The 22,707-nt window shown below is 38.0% G+C and overlaps 1 protein-coding gene across 2 annotated transcripts; it reads left to right on the plus strand.

The window, feature by feature from the left end:
- The first annotated feature begins 182 nt into the window (after positions 1 to 182).
- PPP2R3C (protein phosphatase 2 regulatory subunit B''gamma) lies at positions 183 to 22,429 on the plus strand. Of its 2 annotated transcripts, XM_027570786.2 has the most exons (13): positions 183 to 313; positions 5,364 to 5,491; positions 7,723 to 7,827; positions 8,619 to 8,731; positions 9,387 to 9,484; positions 10,747 to 10,817; positions 12,349 to 12,481; positions 12,898 to 12,953; positions 13,032 to 13,107; positions 13,801 to 13,937; positions 16,663 to 16,800; positions 19,424 to 19,483; positions 22,128 to 22,429. In XM_027570786.2, exons 1-13 carry the CDS (start codon positions 265 to 267, stop codon positions 22,314 to 22,316), a joined length of 1,353 nt encoding a protein of 450 aa, XP_027426587.1. In that variant the 5' UTR covers positions 183 to 264; the 3' UTR covers positions 22,317 to 22,429. The 2 variants fall into 2 exon arrangements, with proteins under 2 accessions (XP_027426587.1, XP_027426588.1); XM_027570787.2 differs by lacking the exon at positions 19,424 to 19,483.
- Positions 22,430 to 22,707: the final 278 nt, after the last annotated feature.

Here is a 22,707-nt window from a genome sequence, read left to right on the forward strand (position 1 = left end):
CTTGGTGAAGTTGGGCGCTGCCTTACAGAGAATCATTTTTCCATCTGTTTCAAGTCGGCTTTCCCCTCTATTAACATGATCGCTGTATTCTCCGCAGTAGCTGTAATGTGTTTTTGCCTGGTTAGCCGACTTCCGCCCAAGTCCAAGATGGCGGTTGAGCGTTCCTGACATTTACGGGGCTGGGCGGTGATTGCAGTCTGAGCTAGTAGGGGGTGGAGCGGTTAGTAAACAGCAAATGCAGAAGCTGCTGCGCGGGAGTCAGCCATGGACTGGAAAGAAATTCTTCGCCGGCGGTTAGCGACGCCCAACACAGGTACCAACAGTGAGTTTGGGAGGGACTGCTCGCGGAGATAGTTTGGCCCTAAACTCCTGGAGGTAGGGGGAGATCGGGAACGAGCAGCTACTGGGAGCCGCACTTTCCGCTTCTATAAAAGCTTTCTTGACAAAGGCGGGGGGACGTGATTTAGGGATACTGAGAGGTTTGACCCACACTTCCCGGGAAAAGGATTGCGGGAATGAAGAGCTTACTTTAGCACTCACTTACGTGGCCTTGACCAAGGCTTTTGAGGGATGATTGAGAACCCCGGTTCCAACAACTCTTCGATCCTACTACAACCTTCGATCCTACTACAACGCCGTTTTACTAACACACTTTTGACTTCCCTCCTTATCCGTTTTAGATTTAATCATCTATTTTTCCTTATTCTTTTCCTACTCCTTCACACTTGCTTGTTAACCAGCCTGGTTAAAACTCTCTTATTCCACACGTGCCCTCAGGGCAGCCAAAAGTGGCTGGAGAAAAACGGAACCGTGGTAAATGGTCTCACTTTGAATTCATGTCCACTAACCTAAAGTGTTTCAGTTTTTCATTTACACATATTCCGCGTTTCCCTAGATATTCACTGTCCTGCACTCTTAAGGCAATTCTCATCTTCCAGACCTCCAGTTCTCCAGTATGTGCTACCTGTTCCTTATCTTCAGTTGATAAACTTATGTATGTATTTGAGAAAGTCGAAGCAAAGAAAAACCTCGCCTGTTCCCACTTACCATTTCTATTAGCCCTTTCCCCATCATAGATGCCCATAAACTCTGCCTTTACCATTCAAAATGAACTGTCCATGCTCCTATTTGAGACAGTTCCTCCAGTCCAACAGCAGATCCTGTTCCCTTTCTTTTATTCACTGATTTCACTCTGTTCTTATCTTCTGTCTCATATATCATCAAATTTTTCTTCTCTACTGGATCATTTCCATCAGCTCTGACAAACATGCTGTAATATACTCCATGTAAGAAAAATCATTTCATCTCACATCTCCCTCCAGCTTTTGCTGCATTTTTCTGCACTTCTTGTAGGAAAACTTATCAAAAAAGTCACCTGTACTTGTACTTTCTCCTCTTCTTCACTCCTTTTTTTTTGCCGTCAAAAAAAGTATTTCTGTTGAAGTAAATTTGCTTTATTTTTTTAAACATTTTTATTTAAATTCATTAATTAACATGTAACGTATTATTGGTTTCAGAGGTGCAGATATGTGATTGATTCATCGGTCTTATAAAATACCCCATGCTCATTACATCACATGCCCTTCTTAATGTCCATCACCCAGTTACCCCATCCCTCCACCCTCCCTCCCCTCAAGCAACCTCAGTTTGTTTCCTATGATTAAGGGTCTCTTATGGTTTGTCTCCCTCTCTGGTTTCATCTTGTTTTATTTTTCCTCTCTTCCCCTATGATTTCCTGTTTTGTTTCTTAAATTCTGCATATGAGTGAGATAAAATTGTCTTTCTCTGATTGACTTATTTCGCTTAGCATAATGCCCTCTCATTCCATCCACGTCATTGCAAATGGCAAGATTTCATTTTTTGATGGCTGTGTAATATTCCATTGTGTATATATATACACCCTATCTTCTTTATCCATTCATCTGTCAGTGGACATCTGGGCTCTTTCCATAGTTTGGCTATTGTGAACATGGCTGCTATAAACACTGGGGTGCAGGTGCCCCTTCAGATCACTACATTTGTATCTTTGGGGTAAATACCCACTCCATTGCATGCCTGTTATGTGTCAGGCACTGTTCTAGGCTATAGCAGTAAACAAAAGAGACAAAAATCCTTGTCCTTGTGGAATTTAAGCTTTAGTGTTGGGAGAGATGATAAATAATAAATAAATCGTTTTGGTTGTACAACTTGTACTTAAGGCTGTTTTCTTCACTGGTGTGCTAGATCCCATGTTTGCTACTCACAGATGTATTCCTGCAGTTGTCCCCTCTCTCCTGCATCAGTTTTTCTTTCTCAGGCATCCCTATCAGTGTATGAACATGGTGATATTTCTCTCACCCTAGAGAACACCCTCCAACATACCTAAAATAATTGTCTTTATGAGTAATTTCCATCAGCTCTGACAAACATGCTGTAATATACTCCATGTAAGAAAAATCATTTCATCTCACATCTCCCTCCAGCTTTTGCTGCATTTTTCTGCACTTCTTGCAGGAAAACTTATCAAAAAAGTCACCTGTACTTGTACTTTCTCCTCTTCTTCACTCCTTTTTTTTTTTGCCGTCAAAAAAAGTATTCTGTTGAAGTAAATTTGCTTTATAAAACTTTGTCTTGGGTACCTGGGTGGCTCAGTTGGTTGGGCGACTGCCTTCGGCTCGGGTCGTGATCCTGGAGTCCCGGGATCGAGTCCCGCATCGGGCTTCCTGCTCAGCGGGGAGTCGGCCTCTCATCAGCTCTGACAAACATGCTGTAATATACTCCATGTAATATACTCCATCTTTTTTTAAAGATTTTATTTATTTATTTGAGAGAGAGAGAGAATGCTCTCTCTCTCAAATAAATAAATAAAATCTTTAAAAAAAAAAAAACTTTGTCTTAACTTCTACCTCTAGCTATGCCTCATTACTCCCCTTACAGCAATGCTTGTTAAAAGAATTGTTGATTAAATCTGCGCTGTAATTACTACTTGTCAAGATCATCAGTGATCTCCATTGTTGTTCCAGTGGTCAGTTTTTAGTGCTCATTTTCCTTGACCTGCTGGCAGTCCCTGCCAGGGATATGATAGTTCACTCTCCCCCTAAACATACTTTCCTCTCTTGGTTTCTGGGAGTTATACTCCCTTAGTTTTCTTCCCACCCCACGAGTCCTCCATTCTCAGTGTTTGTTTTCTTCTCTCCAACAACTTAGCATTGGAGTGCGCAAAGCTAAGTAAGTCCTTGCTCAGCTTCTGTTCTCTTATCTACACTACCCTTCATGGTGAAATTAGCCATTCGTACGGCTTTAAATACTGTGTATTTCCTTTTGTCTCCTAAATCCAAATGCCAGATTCATATATCTAATTGCCTACTTGACATGGCCACTTGGTTCTAATAGGTATTTTAATCTTAACTTGTCCAAAACCAAACTCCTGGTATCCTTTCTAACTTGCTCACTTGTAACTTTCCCCATCTGCTCAGGTCAAAACCTTTGGAGTTATCTTCAACTGCTCTTTTTCTCTGATACCCACATGCAGCGTGTCTGCAAATCCTGAGACTAAGAAAATATATCCAGAATATTTACTCCTAACCACCTCCATTGCAGTCACCATGATCCAGGCCACTGCATTAGCCTCCTACTTACTGCTGGTGGCTCTCTCCCTCACCAGAATAAAAGCCAGGGTCTTTCTAATGACCTAATGGCCTTGACTCCCGTTATCTGCCTTCCCTCATCTACTCTTTTCCTCTGGCTCACTCTGCTGCAGGCGCACTGGCTGCCTCTGTCTTCCCGGGTGTCGGCACACTCCTGTCTTCAGGCCTTGGTGCTGGCTGTGTCTTTGCCTGGTATGCACTTCCCCGTTTATCTGCATAACATGCTTCCTTGCTTTCTTCAGTTTGTTTGCTCAGTTTCATCTCAGTGAGGCTTTCCCTGACACTGTTGAAAGCCGTATGTAGGTATGGACACAACACATGTGTACACGTCCACCCATACAGATAATTGTGTGTCCCTAGAATAGTTGAATGAAAAAGAATGAGTGAAATCATCAAAATGACTCCTGGGATTTGGACTTGGGTGACTGGATGAATACCATTAATTGGGATAGAAATATGGAATTAGAAGAATAGTAAGGTGAGGGATGGGAAGATTATTTTAGGTATGTTGGAGGGTGAGGATGAAAATATTTTGTTTTGAATGTATGAGTTTAGAGTTCAAAAGCATTGTCTGGGTTAGCGACATTTGGGACTCAGAAGTCAAACTGCGAAAATTGAAATGCGGAAGAAAGATTAACAAAAAAGAAATGGCCAGAAAATAAGAGAATCAACAGTGTGCCCTAAGGTTAAAAATTAACATGGCACATGTGGCAGAAATGCAGGCATAAGAGAGGTTTAGGGGAACAGCTATAGGGCACGTTGGAAGGAAGTGAGACCAGGAAGAGGAAAATAAATCACAGATTTGAAGATTTCAGTGAGGGCTGAAGTGTAGGTATTATGGCAGGTTTTGAATAACCAGAAGGAGAAAAATTTTTTGAGAGTATATTTAAGTTTAGTATATTTAGGAGCAGATAAGATCTGTGGTCTTGCCCTGGAACCGAGTGACAGAGGTGACCCCTCTTCAGAGTTGAGGGGTCACGATTACTCATAAACATTTATCCTTCCTAGACAATTGCAGGACCTTGAGCGAAGAACACTGTGCGCCAGTTGCTGTGGTCAATAAACAGTGTGAGGGACTGACTGAATGAGACAGCTGTAGGCCAGCAGTAGGCGGGCTGGAGGGTAAAAGCAGCCTGAGAGGGAAGGGGTTTCCATTAGGTAGAGGTACAGGGATTGCAAAGCTGAAACTTCATGAGGTCAAGGGCTGCGTCTGTTTTCTCACCACACTAGCTCGAGTCTAGCAGTATTCTATACATAGTAGGTGCTCAGTAAGTACTTTTGGTGGAATGAATCAAGTCCGTAAGAGAGACAGTGACTTGAGGAAGAGACAAGTATAGTGATAAAAAGGAGTAGAGGGAGCAACTAAGATGTCGTTGAAGATGCAGGGGAGGCTCTTTTGATTCTTGGTGTTTCAAGAAAATTAATATAGATGTTCAGTGTATAAGCACAATTTTGAATGTCTTTTTTGCACTGTAAATACCCCATAGTAAAAAAATACTGATTTTAAGGGGTGCCTGAGTGGCTCAGTCAGTTTGAGTGTCCAACTCCTGATTTCGGTTCAGGTCATGATCTCAGGGTCGTGAGACTGAGCCCCATGTTGGGTTCCGCACTGGGTGTGGAGCCTGCTTAAGATTATCTCTCTCTCTCTCTCCCCTTTCACCTCTTCTCTCTCACTAAAAAACAAGTAAAAATATTGATTTTGAAAGTGCTTTTCCCCTTTTAATCTATTGTTACCAGAAAAAAAAAGTGAACAAGAATTAAAAGATGAAGAAATGGATTTGTTTACCAAATACTACTCAGAATGGAAAGGGGATAGAAAAAACACAAAGGAATTCTATAAGACCATACCCCGCTTTTATTACAGGGTAAGTGGTATCTAAGCAAATGTCTCAGGGAGTTTATAAATGAAATGTTAACTTTTAAAATGGGATCACAATCTTTTATATAAATGAATAGAGGTTATATTTTAAATTTTATATATTCTTTCATTGTAGTTGATCTCATTGTTTTGGAATTGATAAAATCTCAAGTTTTGATATAAATTGGTATAAGAACACAAAGTTGTTACTTGGCCCCCTTTGAGTTATAGGCTTTTCCTTCCTATTTTTTCTTACGGATATTAGTAGTGGGTATTCTGTTGGATCGTGTGTCAGGCTTTTTATAAAACTTAGGTTTACTTGGCTGATCACCATTTTTAACTTTGTCTTTTACCCATGTTCTAAGGTGTAATACATTTTGCTCAAGGTTAAACTGAAAAATAGATTAAAATTGAAAACTTGAAGAGTTATACTTATTTTTCCTTGTGCTGAAACCATAAAGAAGTCTTTGAAAGATTATAGAAGACAGGAAGACCTTAAGAAAGCTACTTACAGCTGAAATTGAAGGCTACTGAAAAGAATAAGACCTATTTAGTATTATGTAAAATGTGACCACTATAGAAAAGTTAACTGTGAAATTTTAGCTGAATGTCTGGTAAACTTGCTACCTTCTAAACTCAATTATAACATTATTTACAAAGAAAGTAAACATTGTTTTACTTCCATTTAGGAGCAATGTATTAATATAAGTGAATTATCTAGATAGTTGTAACATTTCTTCAAGTACAAACCTTTTCCAAGTGAACCATTTTTATTGGAAACCTTTCTGTAATACTGTTTCCCAGTCTTTTGAGAATTATATGACTAGGGCCGCCTAGCTGCCCCAGGGTCATTAGAGCGTGTGACTCTTAATCTTGGGGTTGTGAGTTCAAGCCCCATGTTGGGTGTAGAGGTTACCTAAAAATAAAATCTTAAAAAAAAAAAAAAGAATTCTATGACTAATCCTTGTTTGTCATGGAAAAGAGAATAAACAGCTGATATTTTCCCATAACATTGCACAGAGATGTAAATATTTCTACATGAATCCTTCTCCATACTTTTGTGTACACGTATGTTTAATACAATGGGATCATTTCATACGTACTTCTCCTGCTTTATGTGTTTCACACTTTCTGAGAGTCCACTACACAACTGAAAATTTTTGATAGTCTGGGGGAACAGGAAGGGAATTGATGTTTATTGAGTGCTGATGTACTTCAGAGCACTTTATATTCATGATCTCATTTAATCAGGATTATGAAATAGTATCTTACCCAGAAACAGCCCTTAGATGTTGACATGACCCCATTTCTGAACCAAGGACCCAACTTTCCTGTACTTCCAGTACCAACCTTTTGCTCTCCCCTGTGGTTCCTGAGGGAATTCTCGTTTCCCCATTTCTGTCTCTTCCTTCTCTCTGTGACCTCTTCTAGATCCCACATGGTTTCCTGTCTGCAGATGTGGATTTGTGGGATGTTCTATTTCTTCTCTCTCTGTCTTCCCACTCCTTTGGAGAAACCACCTACCATCTTTGGTTACCACTTCTCTCCTTGGCTGATTAGCCACTGGAGCAGGATCACAGTCTCAGCCCCAGCCTTACCTCCTATGATTCCTCCTTTTCCATTCCTTTTGATGGGAGGGATGGCATCTTAGTTCTTGGAAATGAAAGAACTAATTTGGACTGTGGTTACTTAGCTACATTTAATGGGGCAGAGATATAGACGACCAAGAAGAAATCCTCGAAGCAAATTGTTTGAGGTTGAGCTGGAATGAGTCATTTTAAAGCCCTGTTTATGGAAATCACCCCAGCGGGCAGACCCTCTGCCTAGGAGGTGAACATAATAGACCCTGGCTTGACAATCTCCAAGAAGTAAGGTCATTCAAGCTCAAAAGGCATACTTTGCTAAGACCATGTATCTTCAGTTAGTCTTATTTAATTCTATGTCAGTCTGAGGTTATAGTGGAAAGAGTACTCTAAGAATATAAAATGAAACTTGGGCTAGACCATTAGTTCTTTGTAGGCAGGGATCTGGCCTTGCTGAACATTGAATTCTCTGTGGATCTCTTTGTTAAATGAACTTTTTAAATGAATGATAACTTGAAGTTAAGCAAAACTGAGATACAAAAAGTAATTTGAAGTAATGCAATAATGTAGAAATTTTATGAGGCCAAATATATTTTACATAATCCAATAATAGTCTAGAATTTAAGTGTAGAAATTAACTCTAGTGTATTTTTAGCTGCCAGCTGAAGATGAAGTCTTACTACAAAAATTAAGAGAGGAATCCAGAGCTGTCTTTCTCCAGAGGAAAAGCAGAGAACTGTTAGATAATGAAGAATTACAGGTAAGAATAGGATTAAAGGTTGCTTTGGATGTTAGCCATTTCTTTATTTGTACTAAAGTCCTACAGGATCTCAGGGTATCTTAATGGAGCCACTGCTGCAGAGTGGGTGAATGCACAGTCCCTGGAGCAATGATTCCTGCCAAAATAAGCTACAGAACTTGCCTGGGCACCGTCTCCCCAAGATCTTGGTGTCTTTTTTGTTTTGTTTTTAAGTCCCTAGGTGATTCTAATGTAAGGCCAAAGTTGAGAACTACTACTATAGGGTCAAATTTTGGGGGTTCACATCCTAGCCATGCTCTGTGACCTTGGGCAATGGACTTAACATTTCTGTGCTTCAATTCTCATGTTATGTACGTATAACAGTATCTATCTGCATCACATAGTTATATGAATTAAAGAGGTACCATGGGGGGAAGGATGGGGTAACCGGCTGATGGGTATTAAGGAGGACACGTGATGAGCACTGGGTGTTATATGCAACTAATAAATCGTTGAACACTACGTGAGAAACTAATGATGTACTATATGTTGACTAATTGTACACAATAATTTAAAAAAACCTTAAAAAAATAAAGAAGTACCATATATTGAAAACTTTAAACCTGGGCATTCAATAAACACCAGCTATTTGTACTATGTTATTAGTAATCAAAAGGATAATAGGGAATGAGATTCATCTTAATATTAAATCTCTGCTATCGGACTATCATTTTAATGGAAATAACACATTTAGCTGATGTTAAATTTTGTTTTGTTAACTGTAACATCTTCATTTCTATACTTCTCCTAAGAACTTATGGTTTTTGCTGGATAAGCACCAGACACCACCTATGATTGGAGAGGAAGCAATGATTAATTATGAAAATTTTTTGAAGGTTGGTGAAAAAGCTGGACCAAAGTGCAAGTAAGTTTAAGTATAATTAACAAAGGAGTATGTTATGTTAAGCATTTTAAATGCCTGAAATAAATGTCAATGAAAATATGTCAGTCATGTGACAGTTTGAATCCATTTCAGTTATTAATGAAATTTTAAAATTATTTAGTCAAGAAAATTATTGGTATGAAGTTATTAAAAGAAATAATAGTTTATAATAGCGTATTTATATACTATACAACTATATATATAGTACGTTTATATACAACAGTATGGGCTTTCATTTTTTTTTTTTAAGATTTTATTTATTTGACAGAGCAAGTGAGAGCAGGAACACAAGCAGGGGGAGTGGGAGAGGGAGAAGCAGGCTTCCCGTGGAGCAGGGAGCCTGATGCGGGGCTCGATCCCAGGACCCTGGGATCATGACCTGAGCCGAAGGCAGACGCTTAACCCATGGAGCCACCCAGGCACCCCTAGGCTTTCATTCTTTTTGGGGTTTTTTAGCCTCTCATTCTTAAGGCAATAAAATTCAAAGATGTATGACTTAATATTTTAGGTTTTAAACTATGGTTCTCACTTTGATTTTTTTCATTTTGATTTTTAATTGTTTGAATTCATGCTGTTTGCTAATTCAGTATGTTTGCTATGTTGGCAGATGATTTTAATCTTTATTTCCTTTCCTTAGGCAGTTTTTCACAGCGAAAGTCTTTGCTAAACTCCTTCATACAGACTCTTATGGAAGAATTTCTATCATGCAGTTCTTCAATTATGTCATGAGAAAAGGTGATTTCATTTTCATTGTGTTTAAACTCCTCTATCGCATCGAGCCCCGCATCAGGCTCCCTGCTCAGTGGGGAGTCTGCTTCTCCCTCTGACCCTCCTCCCTCTCATGCTCTCTGTCTCTCATTCTCTCTCTCTCTCTCAGATAAATAAATAAAATCTTAAAAAAATAATAAAAAATAAATAAATAAAATTCTTAAACTCCTCTATCTGGGAATCAAGGAGGTTTTGGTACATGCTTTTACAGTATTCCATGTGAAACAACTCTCTTAGTAAGTTTGAATAAATAGCATTTCTTTCTTTTCTTTTTTTTTTTGTAAAAGGGAGAGCATGCATGAGTCAGGGTTGGGAGGTGGGGGTTGAGACAGAGGGAGAGGGAGAAACCCAAGCAGGCTCCATGCCCAGCAGGGAGCCCAACACACAGCTGGATATCAGGACCCTGAGATCATGACCTGAGCCAGAATCAAGAGTCGATGCTTAACTGACTGAGCCACCCCCAGGCACCCCTGAATAGCAGAATTTCTTACCTTTTGACCCAGATTTATTTTTTATTATTCCAGTTCTTTCCTGGAGGAATTTACTGGAGCTGAGATTTTCTACCATAAATATGGGTTTATTATTATAAACAAAACAAAACAAAAACATGTATCCTAAAGATACTAGCTAAGAGCTATATATCAGAAGCTGAACCAAGAGTTTTAATGTATAATGATTTAAATTATTTTAATTCACTGGTAATTCTATTTTACCAATATACAGTTGACCCTTGAAGAACACAGGGGTTGGGGAACTAACCTCCCATGCAGTCAAAAATCTTGAGTATAAGTTTTGACTCCCCAAAAACTGAACTGTTAAAGAGCCCATTGTTCCATAATGATCTGTGAAGTCCTATGTGTACCATCTTTAATATTTAGTCACAGTAATTAACCTCAGTAGAATAAGAATAAATGCACCTTCACTGAAGGCATAACATTACACCCACTGTCCCTTTTTGGTGGAACACCAAGTTTAGTGGGTAAAGAATATTTTCAAGAGCATCAACTTTGTTGCTTTAGGCAGGGTAAGAATTGTTGGTACTTGCCATTAATGCTATGGTATATTTTGATACAATTTTGGGGTTACTGAATAAGTAATATGTGTGTGAAGAAGTAGGTTTGTAGAGTTATTAGTTTGTCCCTCTAACCTAGCTGTTTAACTCCTTTTATCCATACATATGCTAAAGGACAGATCTTAAAATTACATTTCATCTTCTTATTTATTGTCAGTTTGGCTTCATCAGACAAGAATAGGACTCAGTTTATATGATGTTGCTGGACAAGGGTACCTTCGGGAATCTGTAAGTATTAACCCACTTCAGTAACTACTGTAGACACCAAAATGTTAATAGTAGTTATCACTGTGTGTTGGGATTACAGGTGATTATTTTGTTTTTGTTTCTCTGCTTTTGTTTGTTTTTACAAATAATGTATTACTAAAAGTCTTTTAAAATGTATATTGACCACAAAAAAATATATATTGGCCACAGAAATTCCTTTTTAGATTCTTTTTTTCCAGCTTTTAAAAATAGCTTTCCAAAGGAGAAAATGAAATTGTAGTGCTTTAACCGGATTAAAAATCCGGTTAATTTAAAAATTAAAAATCATTGAAGAAACAGGAAAACTTTTGGTTATTCATGAGTGTTATAAATGTTAGGGCCAGAAATTTTTCAGGCTGACAAAGATCATTAAGTTTGATAATGTTTTTAATAAGGGAATATAAAATAGGCCATGATTTCCCAAACTCTCAATTCACACCGCTCTTAATATCTCAGTAATTTTTGCATAGTGCCTCTAAGTCAAAAGAAATATCTACCAGTTCCATTTATTAGTTAGTTCTAAACAATTTATGAAAGTATTCACTAAGATTATTATTATATTAGCCATTTGAAAAAAATACACATAAGTTGAAAGTAAGTAATATTTTTGCTTCATTCTTAAATTACAAATACTAATGGAATCTGTGCCCATGGAGCACACTGTATGGCCAGTCAAACCTGGCAGTTAGATTGGACAGTCATCCTCACTTCCTGTTCCACACTAACTTTCATGTGATACTTCATCACAGCAACCATCAAGAACCTAGCTTTGCAAAGATTGATGTCATCAAAAAGCATGTATCTCCGTCAATGTTGAAAATGTGAACTACCTTGAGCTCATAGCTCTAGCTCATAGCCACATCTATTGTGTACTCTCTGGCAGATGTCACTGTCTCCCTGAAATTTTTTTAATATCCTGCTGCACCCCTGTGAGTTAAGTGAAGCATTCCGGGGGCACAATTTGGGAGCTGTTGGTTTAGCCTTCACATTGCTGGTGGGAGTATAAAATGGAGTGGGGGTAGGTGAGAATTTTTCTCCTCCCCACTTGTGCTCTTTCTTGCTATCTCTGTCTCTCTCAAATAAATAAAATCTTTAAAAAAATTAAAAAATAAAAAGATTTTATTTATTTGAGAGAGAGCGTGAGCATGAGAGAGCACAAGCAGGGGGAAGGGCAGAGGGAGAAGCAGGCTCCCCGCTGAGCAGGGAGCCCAACACAGGGCTCAATCCCAGGACCCTGAGATCACCACCTGAGTCACTCAGGCACCCCCTTTTTGGTTCCTTTTGAATTTGGAATTATGCAGAATATATTGCTTATTCACAAATGTTAAAATTGAAATAAAAAGCAAAACAATAGAAGTTTTACCACTAACATAGTTATGATTTTATTTTATCATTAATATACTATTAATGCTGAATAATTTTTAGGACTGAAATTGAACATGCCAGTATCTAACAAAGAAACAAGATCAAGACAGTTAACACTTTAACGTTTTGATTTGTTTTGTTCTTTCAGGATTTAGAAAACTACATATTGGAACTTATCCCTACTTTGCCACAATTAGATGGGCTGGAAAAGTCTTTTTACTCCTTCTATGTTTGTACAGCAGTTAGGAAGTTCTTCTTCTTTTTAGACCCTCTAAGAACAGGTAAAAGAAAATCTTAGATATTATAAGGATATTATTCTAAATCTCAATAACTAAAGTCTTGAAAACGTCATTTATTTTTCTACTATGCCATTGCCTTTAATATATAAAGATCTTTTATGATTTATTCGCACCAACTAGAACCAGCTGTGTGACAGTGGACATGTCACCTAACCTCTTAGTTTCTTCATCTCTAAAGTGGTGTATAAACTGGATAACTAATGGCTCCTTCTGGTCCTAAGAAGCCAGTTATTCTGATATGATTTGCTATCCCTGATATGGAATATACTGGGGAGTTGTTCTTGATGAAAGATACAAAGCTTTAAAATATCAATTGTGTGATTACTCTTCTAAAATAATATCTTTATAAAATTGAGTTCCTCTTTTCTTAAAAATGAAATTGTGTTTGTTCTTTAAAGGGAAGATTAAAATTCAAGATATTTTAGCATGCAGCTTCCTAGATGATTTATTGGAGGTAAATATGTTTTTTTAAATACTTAATTATACCACTTGACAGTTACTATTTTCTAATTATATCTCTGTGTTTATTTAGTTAAGGGATGAGGAACTGTCCAAGGAGAGTCAAGAAACTAATTGGTTTTCTGCACCTTCTGCCCTAAGGGTATATGGTATGGTTCCTATCATAATGCTAAAATTTGAATGATCCATTCCTCAGTTAATTAACATTCAAAGGACAGTTTTATACATAGGCTAATTTACCTTAGGAAGAAAGTATTCTAATTACTTTAAGAGCTAGTATTCTAGATTACTAAAATTTACTTGTCATTTTCTTACTCTTTAATAGAACATACAGAATGTAATTTGATCCTTTCTTGTTGACTCAGGAGCATCATTATGGACATCAGTTATTATCTTGCATTGGGATAAAATGCCACTGCTATCAGCGTCCACAGTGGCAAGTGTTCTAGGGACTGTTTGCTTTTTCCTTTAATTTCATTAGTCTGCCACATTATTCTCTTGGGTGCTCTTCTGACTCATTTTGGCATCCTTGTTCTCTGCTTTTCAAGAGCGCTTTTTATTGACCCCATCTCTCTCTAATTTTGAAACCTAGGAAAGTTCTAAAAGGTTGCAAACTGAAAACAAATAATGATGGAAATAGCCCAAACACCATGGCTTTATGCAAAGCTTAAGAGCTGTTGTGATAGAGAGTACAGGGATAGCTGATCTTAAGGCACTACCCTATTATAGTTAGAAAATCCAACTATTAACCAATAAAAAGAATTTTTTGTGTTTATTCTTTTGTCCTCTAATCAGAATTTTATTTTGGTCATAAATGTCTTTTTATCATTTTTCTTCCCAAGGCCAGTATTTGAATCTTGATAAGGATCACAATGGTATGCTCAGTAAAGAAGAACTGTCCCGCTATGGAACAGCAACTATGACCAATGTCTTCTTAGATCGCGTTTTCCAGGAGTGTCTCACATATGATGGAGAAATGGTAGTAGTTTAAATTTCTGATAAGTTTTAAAAATTTAGGCTCCCACAGTTTCCACAAACCCTTTTCTTGATGTGATACAGCATTATTTTTATATCAGTATCTTTAAAAGCCTGAACTAATCAAATTGTGAATTTGGGGGGCTTTAATCTTAAGGTAAATTTGCTTAAAAATATCATGGACTGCGGGCGCCTGGGTGGCTCAGTCGTTAAGCGTCTGCCTTCGGCTCAGGTCATGATCCCAGGGTCCTGGGATGGAGCCTCCCTGCTCTGCAGGAAGCCTGCTTCTCCTTCTCCTGCTCCCCTGTTTGTGTTCCCTCCCTTGCTGTGTCTCTCTCCTGTCAGATAAATAAATAAAATCTTTAAAAAAAAAAAAAAATAGGGGCGCCTGGATGGCTCAGTCCTTAAGCGTCTGCCTTCGACTCAGGTCATGATCCCAGGGCACTGGGCTCCCTGCTCCGCAGGAAGCCTGCTTCTCCCTCCCCCCACTCCCCCTACTTGTGTTCCCTCTCTCGCTCTCTGTCAAAAAATAAATTAAAAAAATCTTTAAAAAAAAATAAAAAATCTATTAAAAAATATGGACTCAGGACCAATATAAAATTTTAATATTTTGTTCATTTCATTATCAGTGTATCTTTTTTTATTGTTTCAAGTTCTATTTAAATTCTGGTTAGTTAACATACAGTATAATATTAAGAATTTAGTGATTCATCACTTTCTACAGTACCCGGTGCTCATCCCAACAAGTGCCCTCCTTAATACCCATCACCCATTTAGCCCATCCCCCCTGCCCACCTCCCCTAAGGAGTATGGATTAGTGGCGGGGGGCGGGGGGGAATCTGAAAAATTGGCAAATCCTATTGATTGTTTCCATATAGATGGTTCGTTCATTAAATTTCCAGATCAGATAGTGTACCACAAATGCCGTGATTTAAATCTTAAGAATCAGGTTGTGTTACTTTCTGTAAGTGGCTATATTAGTAGCTAATGATTAACATGCACCTGTCCTTTTATCACAACAATGCAAAATACTTAAGGAAATTCTGTCTAACATTTTAAAAATCACCATCCTTGCTATTAAAAACATGTGTTAAGGATGTGATAAATTACCAAACCAATGACACTTAAGAAATGGTCGTATTGTCAGAAGAGAATTGGGGTTTTAGGTTTTATCACTTAGCTTGAATAGCAGTTTTCTAAATAACACCATTTTTAGCCAGCAGTATAGGAAAAGGGGGGAAGGGGGAGAAACTCTGCTTTGTGACTTCTACAGCTGTCTACAGGCGACAGTGAGGGGCTTGTAGTGTACTAATGACTTCTGGTGAAAACAGGCTACAACTATGGAGTTAGACCGTGACAAGGCTGCATCTCTTTAGCTCTTTATACTACAATTTATACAAAGAAGAATTCTTAGGGGCGCCTGGGTGGCTCAGTTGTTACGCATCTGCTTAACAACTTAACTTCAGCTCCAGTCATGATCCCAGGGTCCTGGGATCGAGCCTCACATCGGGCTCCCTGCTCCGCGGAGAGCCTGCTTCTCCCTCTCCCACTCCCCCTGCTTGTGTTCCCTCTCTCGGTGTGTCTCTCTTTGTCAAATAAATAAAATCTTTAAAAAAAAAAAAAAGAATTCTTCATCTTAGCTTAAAGAAGCTTTCCAAGAATATAAAATTTTTTCTAAGTGGAATCTCCAAAGTGTTTTTACCATGCAAAAAAAGTAATGAGTATCCCTTTTCTGTAGAGAAAGCTTTGTTTTCTTCATGTCTTTCTAGCTTTTATTTGTGTTTTGCCTTTTTTTAGATGCAACAGTTTCAGTTCACTGTATAATTAACCGGTTTTAAGATGACTTCTTATTGGAAATCATCTGATTTTAAAATGTTTAAATATTTCAAAATAACTATTTAAATATACTATTCAAATATACTATCTATTCATTCCAGATAAACCTTTTTTTTTCCAAACTGACCACGCTGAAATGAAGATACTAATTTAGCAGCATTGTACAATAGCTTAGTCACTGTCCTGTCCACTTCAGAGGCATAATAAAAGAAAATTACTCCTTAAGACAGCAACTCTCTCATAAGAAAATGATCCATGTCCCCAAAACTGTCCTATACAGATTAACTGCTATATAGAATTTCTAGAAACCAATATTAAGTATACAAATGGATATCTCATTTCATATTAAAAAATTGCCATTTTTATGAGAGACTCTTGACTCAGAAACAAACGGAGAGTTGCGGAAGGGGAGGTGGGTGGGGGGATGGGGTAACTGGGTGATGGGCATTAAGGAGGGCACGTGATGTGATGGGCACTGGGTGTTATATGCAACTGATGAATCATTGAACACTACATCTGAAACTAATGATGTGTACTATATGTTGGCTAATTGAGGGGCACCTGGGTGGCTTAGTTGGTTAAGCATCTGCCTTCAGTCCGGGTCGTGATCCCAGAGTCCTGGGATCAAGACCCACATTGGATTCCTTGCTCAGCGGGGAGCCTGCTTCCTCTGTCCCTCCCCCTGCTCAAGATCTCTCTCTCTCTCTCTCTCTCTCTCTCTCTCTCTCTCTCGCTCTGTCTCTCAAATAAATAAAATCTTTAAAAAATACATGTTGGCTAATTGAATTTAATTAAAAAAATTGCCATCTTTGTAAAATAGCTTCAAATCATTAGATATTCACTTGAAAAGTTAATTCCCAACAAGGCTTCTAATGTCATTTTCTTCTCTCTAGGACTATAAGACCTACCTGGACTTTGTTCTTGCGTTAGAAAATCGAAAAGAACCTGCTGCTCTGCAGTATATTTTCAAATTACTTGATATTGAGAACAAAGGATATCTGAATGTCTTTTCACTTAATTACTTCTTTAGGGTAAGTCTCATTTGTGTAAATGAGTCATTGTTCCTTAAGATACACTATTTGATTTAAATTACCTACTTAGTAACAATTTTATCTAATTTGTGATGTTTAAATATAACAAAAAGGTTTACTAACAGATTTTATTAATAATATTTTTTTAAGTAGCTCCATGCCTAACATGGAGCCCAACATGGGCTTGAACTCACAACCCTGAGATTGAAACCTGACCCGAAATCAAGAGCCGGACATTTAATTAACCGACTGAGCCACCCAGACACCCCAATTTACTAACAGATTTTAGAAGAAATCAAGTCTCCTTTTAGTTTTGTTTTTTTCTATTTTTAAAAAAATATAGACTAAATCAGAGCTGATTTGATTAGTTGTAGGACATCAAAGTGTATAAATATGTGTGAGGGGCTATACTGGCCATTGGAGATACAGACATACATGAGAAATTCTGTGCTTTGGTGATCATAAACTAGTGTGTAAAATCCTTCAGAAGCTTCAGTTAAACAGTTCAGAAAAGGTAGAAGTTTTGTAGGCTTTGCTAGTAGTAGATTCTTTTAAATGCTGTGCTGTAAAAAATAAAAAGTATTTTAATAATTTTAAAATTATTGTATGCTGCATTTCAGCATGAAAACAGATTTGCTGAAATGCTTATTTTGTGCCTTAAGTGGTCTCAGAGAATAACATGATGAGTTCTAATCTTATCTGATAAGCATTCAGATGCACAAGGTGTAAAAATAGGAATGTCTGCCCTTTTAAGACAAATTATTCCTAAATTTGTTTGAGAGAGAGAGAATGAGAGAAAGCATGAGAAGGAAGAGGGTCAGAGGGAGAAGCGGACTCCCTGCCGAGCAGGGAGCCGGATGTGGGACTCGATCCCGGGGCTTCAGGATCATGACCTGAGCCGAAGGCAGTCGCTTAACCAACTGAGCCACCCAGGCGCCCTCATTCCTAAATTTGAATGGTGACTTTTCTATTTGGTGGAATAGTTTTGTACAGTAGTACTTCTGTTACCTTATTTCTATAGCTAGTTTTTAGAAGATCGTGTGATTTTTATATGGTTAAGACAACAGTAAGAAGAAATGGCTTTTTATAAACAATAAAAATGAAATTTTCACCTTTGTCGTAAAACATTTTTCCCCAGAGGCTTTTCCTTTTCCATTTAAAATTCTGTGATACTTTAAAAATAACTATTTGGTTTCTGAGTTTCATAGTATGTAAAATTCATAGTTTCAATGTTAAATTCCCTAAAACTTCCATGATTTCCTAGGTAGTAATGACTACAAATATTAGGATAAATTACAATCGCAGTATTAGGATACATTTTCTAAAAATTGAATCTGTGGCTAATCTGAGAATATGATACCAACCCATCATAGGGATGCCCCACTTTAGGCAGACCTATTAAATGAAAATTCAGTTTTAGGAAGAGTAAGTATTTTTGGAAATTAAACACACAACCCTTTTTCATAAAGACTTCTTTACAGTACCTTCTCTTAGAATATGAAATTTTGTTTTTAAAATATTTTATACATGCATTTTATCAAAGTACTTAGGCTTGGTTGTATGGGTTAAGGTAAATACTTACTGGTGCTGAGTCCTACAATCCTAAGCTGTTCGTAGAGTCTTTGTACATCAGTATCCCAGTGATAAAGGTCGGCCTAGAGGGTGCACTCTAGATTGTATCTCCAGGTCTACTACTCTAGTGGCTGTGAGTACGCTCAGATTCTCACCTACTTCAAAGAGATTACCTATACACACACTGACATCCGTGGCACCACATACAGAGTAGGCACCTGCAACATATTTTTTTTTAATATTTTATTTATTTATTTATTTGAGAGCGAGAATGAAATAGAGCATGAGAGGGGGGAGGGTCAGAGGGAGAAGCAGACTCCCTGCTCAGCAGGGAGCCCAATGCAGGACTCGATCCCGGGACTCCAGGATCATGACCTGAGCCGAAGGCAGTCGCTTAACCAACTGAACCACCCAGGCACCCCACCTGCAACATATTTACTTGACTGTTTACCACGAATTTTAAGCTTCACATTTGCTAGTGAATGACTCTTGCCTACAATACTTATTAATCCAACTGGATCACAGTAGTTTCTTCCATTAGTGTTTTTGTTTTATTTTTTTGTTAAAGGTTATAAAAGAGAATTTGAGGGAGGCTTACCTCCATTTTTTTTTTCTGTCAAGTACAAGGCAAAGTATAGGGGGGAGGCAGAGGTGGCAGACTGGGTGTCTTAAAGAATGGTGAAGGTATGAACAGCATTCCTGGAAAAGCAAGGATCAGGCATAGCAGAATAATTGCTAGGTCATGTAAAGGCCCATCTGAGGCTGGAGACCATTCCTGTATAGTAGCAATAATCTGTGGCCTTGTATACTTTTTTTTGGAATTCTCAATAGCAAGGTATAGATCTAGAAAGGTTGATGGTTACACCAATCATTAAGTTTTGCTGACTGGATGTGAAGCAAGGTCAAGGAAGTTGAGAATATTGACAAGAGTGGTTGAAATGATAAACCTTGTGGTCTGATAGGAAAGGCCATGGGACTAGAAAGGGGCCATGGGACAGGAAGGGGGGCTGTGGTATATTTTTTATTTACAGACTTATTCCTACCCCTACAGGCCATACAGGAACTAATGAAAATCCATGGACAAGATCCTGTTTCATTTCAAGATGTCAAGGTTACCTTTTCTTTTCTTTTCTTTAAGTAAGCTCTATGCCCAATGTGGGGCTTTTGAACTCTTGTGACCCTGAGATCAGGAGCCACATGTTCTGCCAACTCAGCCAGCCAGGCGCCCCTTACCTTTAATTTTAATATACATGATACCAGTTGGGACGCCTGGGTGGCTCAGTTGGTTAAGAGTTTGACTCTTGGTTTTGGCTCAGGTCATGATATCAGGGTCCTGCGATCGAGCCCACATCGGGCTCTGTGCGGAGTCTGCTTCCCCTCCCTCTCTCCCTCTGCCCCTTCCCCTGCTCATGCACACACACTCTTAAGATAAATCTTTAAAAAAATAATATAAATACCAGATAATCATCTATATTAAGTGAAATTTTGTATGAAAGAAACATGACTATGAAGTACTGAACCGAATCAAGTATTTGCTGTTATTTATTCTGAACCAATTGAGACCACACTTGGACTAATAATTTGTATAGTTTATGATTTTAGCATTGTCAGATTGTATTTTCATTGGAAGCATTCATTCACTTTGATTGAAAATGAAGAGAATCAATATAGCCTGCAGTCCTTTGGCAGCCATTCCAGTGTAAAATGATTTTTTAATCTTGGTAACTACAGTTGACCCTTGAACAACACAGGAGTTAGGGGCAATGCCCCTCCCCCATGCAATTGAAAAATCTATGTAGAACTTTTGACTCCCCCAAAAACTTAACTACTCATAGCCTACTGTTGACTGGAAGCCTCAACATAAACAGTAACATAGCTAACATATTTTATATATGTTTTACATACTATATTCTTAAAAATGGAGCTTGAGAAAGTCATCAGAAAAGGAAATGCATTTACAGTATACTGTATTTATCAAAAATATCCATGTCTAAGTGGACTCATTCATTTCAGACCTGTGTTGTTCAAGGGTCAACTGTATTTAGGTTTGGGCACTTTTTAAATCTACTCCTTCAAAGGTCTTACTTGCTTTTGTATTATTAAGGAGCCATCAATCATACAATATGAAAACTAGCACTATTTGAAACACATGCTAATGCTTCATTTTGCAGTCACCAGCTGTGAAAAACCTATAGTACCTAGTACAGATTCAGGTTCAGTTTAAGTAATGTAATGAAAGAACCCATCCAATTTTAATTAAGTGTAAGATAAAGGGCTATTTTGGTTTAATATAAATGAGACAAATCTGAAACTATTCGACAGGCAACCTAAGAACTAGTAATTTTAAGTTGCCACTAACCTAGAAAAGGAAGTTTCATAAACATACAAGATTAAAAGCTCATACATTTCATTTACCTGAATTGTTTTAATCTTTTTTTAAAGATTTTATTTATTTATTATTTGAGAGAGAGAGATTGAGAGAACGAGTGGGAGGAGGGGCAGAGGGAAAAGCAGACTCCCTGTGGAGCAGGGAGCCCGATGCGGGACTCGATCCCAGGGCCCTGGGATCATGACCTGAGCTGAAGGCAGACAGACGCTTAACCAACTGAGCCACCCAGGCACCCTTAAAGATTTTATTTATTTATCAAGAGAGCATGCATACACAAGCAGGGGGAGGGAGAGGGACAAGCAGACTGCACCAAGCACGGAGCTCGAGCTCACAACCCTGAGATCATGACCTGAGCTGAAATCAAATCGGATGCCCAACCAATTGAGCCTCTCAGGCACCCTGAATTGTTCTAATCTTTTTAAAATGTAATTTGCCTCCTTAAATGCCACTGGATCCTCTGAGTAACTTTACTACAAAAAGATTAGAAAACATGTATCTAATTCCTTGTAAATACTCATACAGTATACCTCATAATATAGAAGTATTTCCATCTATTCTAGTAAATTTTAGCACAATTTCATTGTCATTCTGGATGACTAATTCTTTAAAACTGAACCTTTCCCACCCACCACCCATCTTAGATCCAGAATATAAAAGGTTGACATCTGTATTGGAAATGAAGCTTTGTCATTATCTTGGCTTTGGAAGCATGTATGTTTTTACTTGGAGCTGAGTTTGCACTTAAAGCAAGACCTTACATTACCACCAATTAGAAGACAATAGAAAAGTTTAAGATACTTAACACGTATTCAAAGAATACTGCATTAGTTTTGCCACTAACCAGCTATGTAGTTTGGATTAAACTCTGCCACTAACCAGCTATGTAGTTTGGATTAAGCTCAGAGTTTATCCCTCATCTTTTAAGATGAGGGAGAGTGGGGCACCTGGGTGGCTCAGTCACTTAGGCATCTGCCTTCGGCCCAGGTCACATGATCCCAGGATCCTAGGATCAAGTTCGGTGTCCGGCTTCCTGCTCCATAGGGAGTCTGCTTCTCCCGCTCCCTCTGCCTGCTGCTCCCCCTGCTTGTGCTCTCCTCCCCACCCCCGCTCTGTCAAAATAATAAATAAAATCTTAAAAAAAAAAAAAAGATGAGGGATAGCTATCACATACCTAAGGAATCTTCCAGTAAAATTCTATGATTGTACATAGACAAAAGGAGGTTGCCTGTGTGTGAACTGGAAAAGAAAAAACTAGAACAAAAATTTTACATAAGCTCAAGTGCCAGCCTTGAATTTCACAGCACTGTATAATAGAAATTTAGTGGATCAGATCCCAGATTTCATTGTGTTTTTCTCTCTCTCGCAGGATGAAATCTTTGACATGGTTAAACCAAAGGATCCTTTGAAAATCTCTCTCCAGGATTTAATCAACAGTAATCAAGGAGACACAGTCACCACCATTCTCATCGATCTGAATGGCTTCTGGACTTATGAGAACAGAGAAGCTCTTGTTGCAAATGACAATGAAAACTCTGCAGACCTTGACGACACATGATCTCTCAAAGACTAGACTGTGTTCATTAAGATAAGCTTGAATGCTGCACGCAAAACCTTTCAAGCACAATCCTTGGAAACAGCCTAAATAAAACACTTTATATGCCTATAGAATACAGCAAATGTTCTGATTATTGGAATCTTGGTTGCAGTAGTTTGGAAGCAGTAGGACCAAATGTTGTTTGAGGAGATATTAAATTCTTGTTCCACTTAGCTCAAATATGGGAAGTGTGATTTGGTAAAGGTAGGAGTCCACTTTAAGTCTGTATAATCTTTAGAAATGAAGTTTTCATGGGATATTTTTGACATTAGACATTAAGAATTTAAATATTTGAGGGATAGTTTATATGTGGTCATTTAACCTTGAGTCTTCTAAAGTAAAGTATTATCTA

The sequence above is a fragment of the Zalophus californianus genome, chromosome 6, assembly GCF_009762305.2.
Source record: "Zalophus californianus isolate mZalCal1 chromosome 6, mZalCal1.pri.v2, whole genome shotgun sequence".
In the NCBI taxonomy this organism is placed as follows: Eukaryota; Metazoa; Chordata; class Mammalia; order Carnivora; family Otariidae; genus Zalophus; species Zalophus californianus.

Coding starts and splice junctions, on each gene's coding strand:
- PPP2R3C (XM_027570786.2), top strand. CDS start 265: ATGGACTGGAAAGAAATTCTTCGCCGGCGGTTAGCGACGCCCAACACA. Junction 8,732..9,386: donor AAAGCTGGACCAAAGTGCAA/GTAAGTTTAAGT, acceptor TCCTTTCCTTAG/GCAGTTTTTCACAGCGAAAG. Junction 13,938..16,662: donor TCACATATGATGGAGAAATG/GTAGTAGTTTAA, acceptor TCTTCTCTCTAG/GACTATAAGACCTACCTGGA.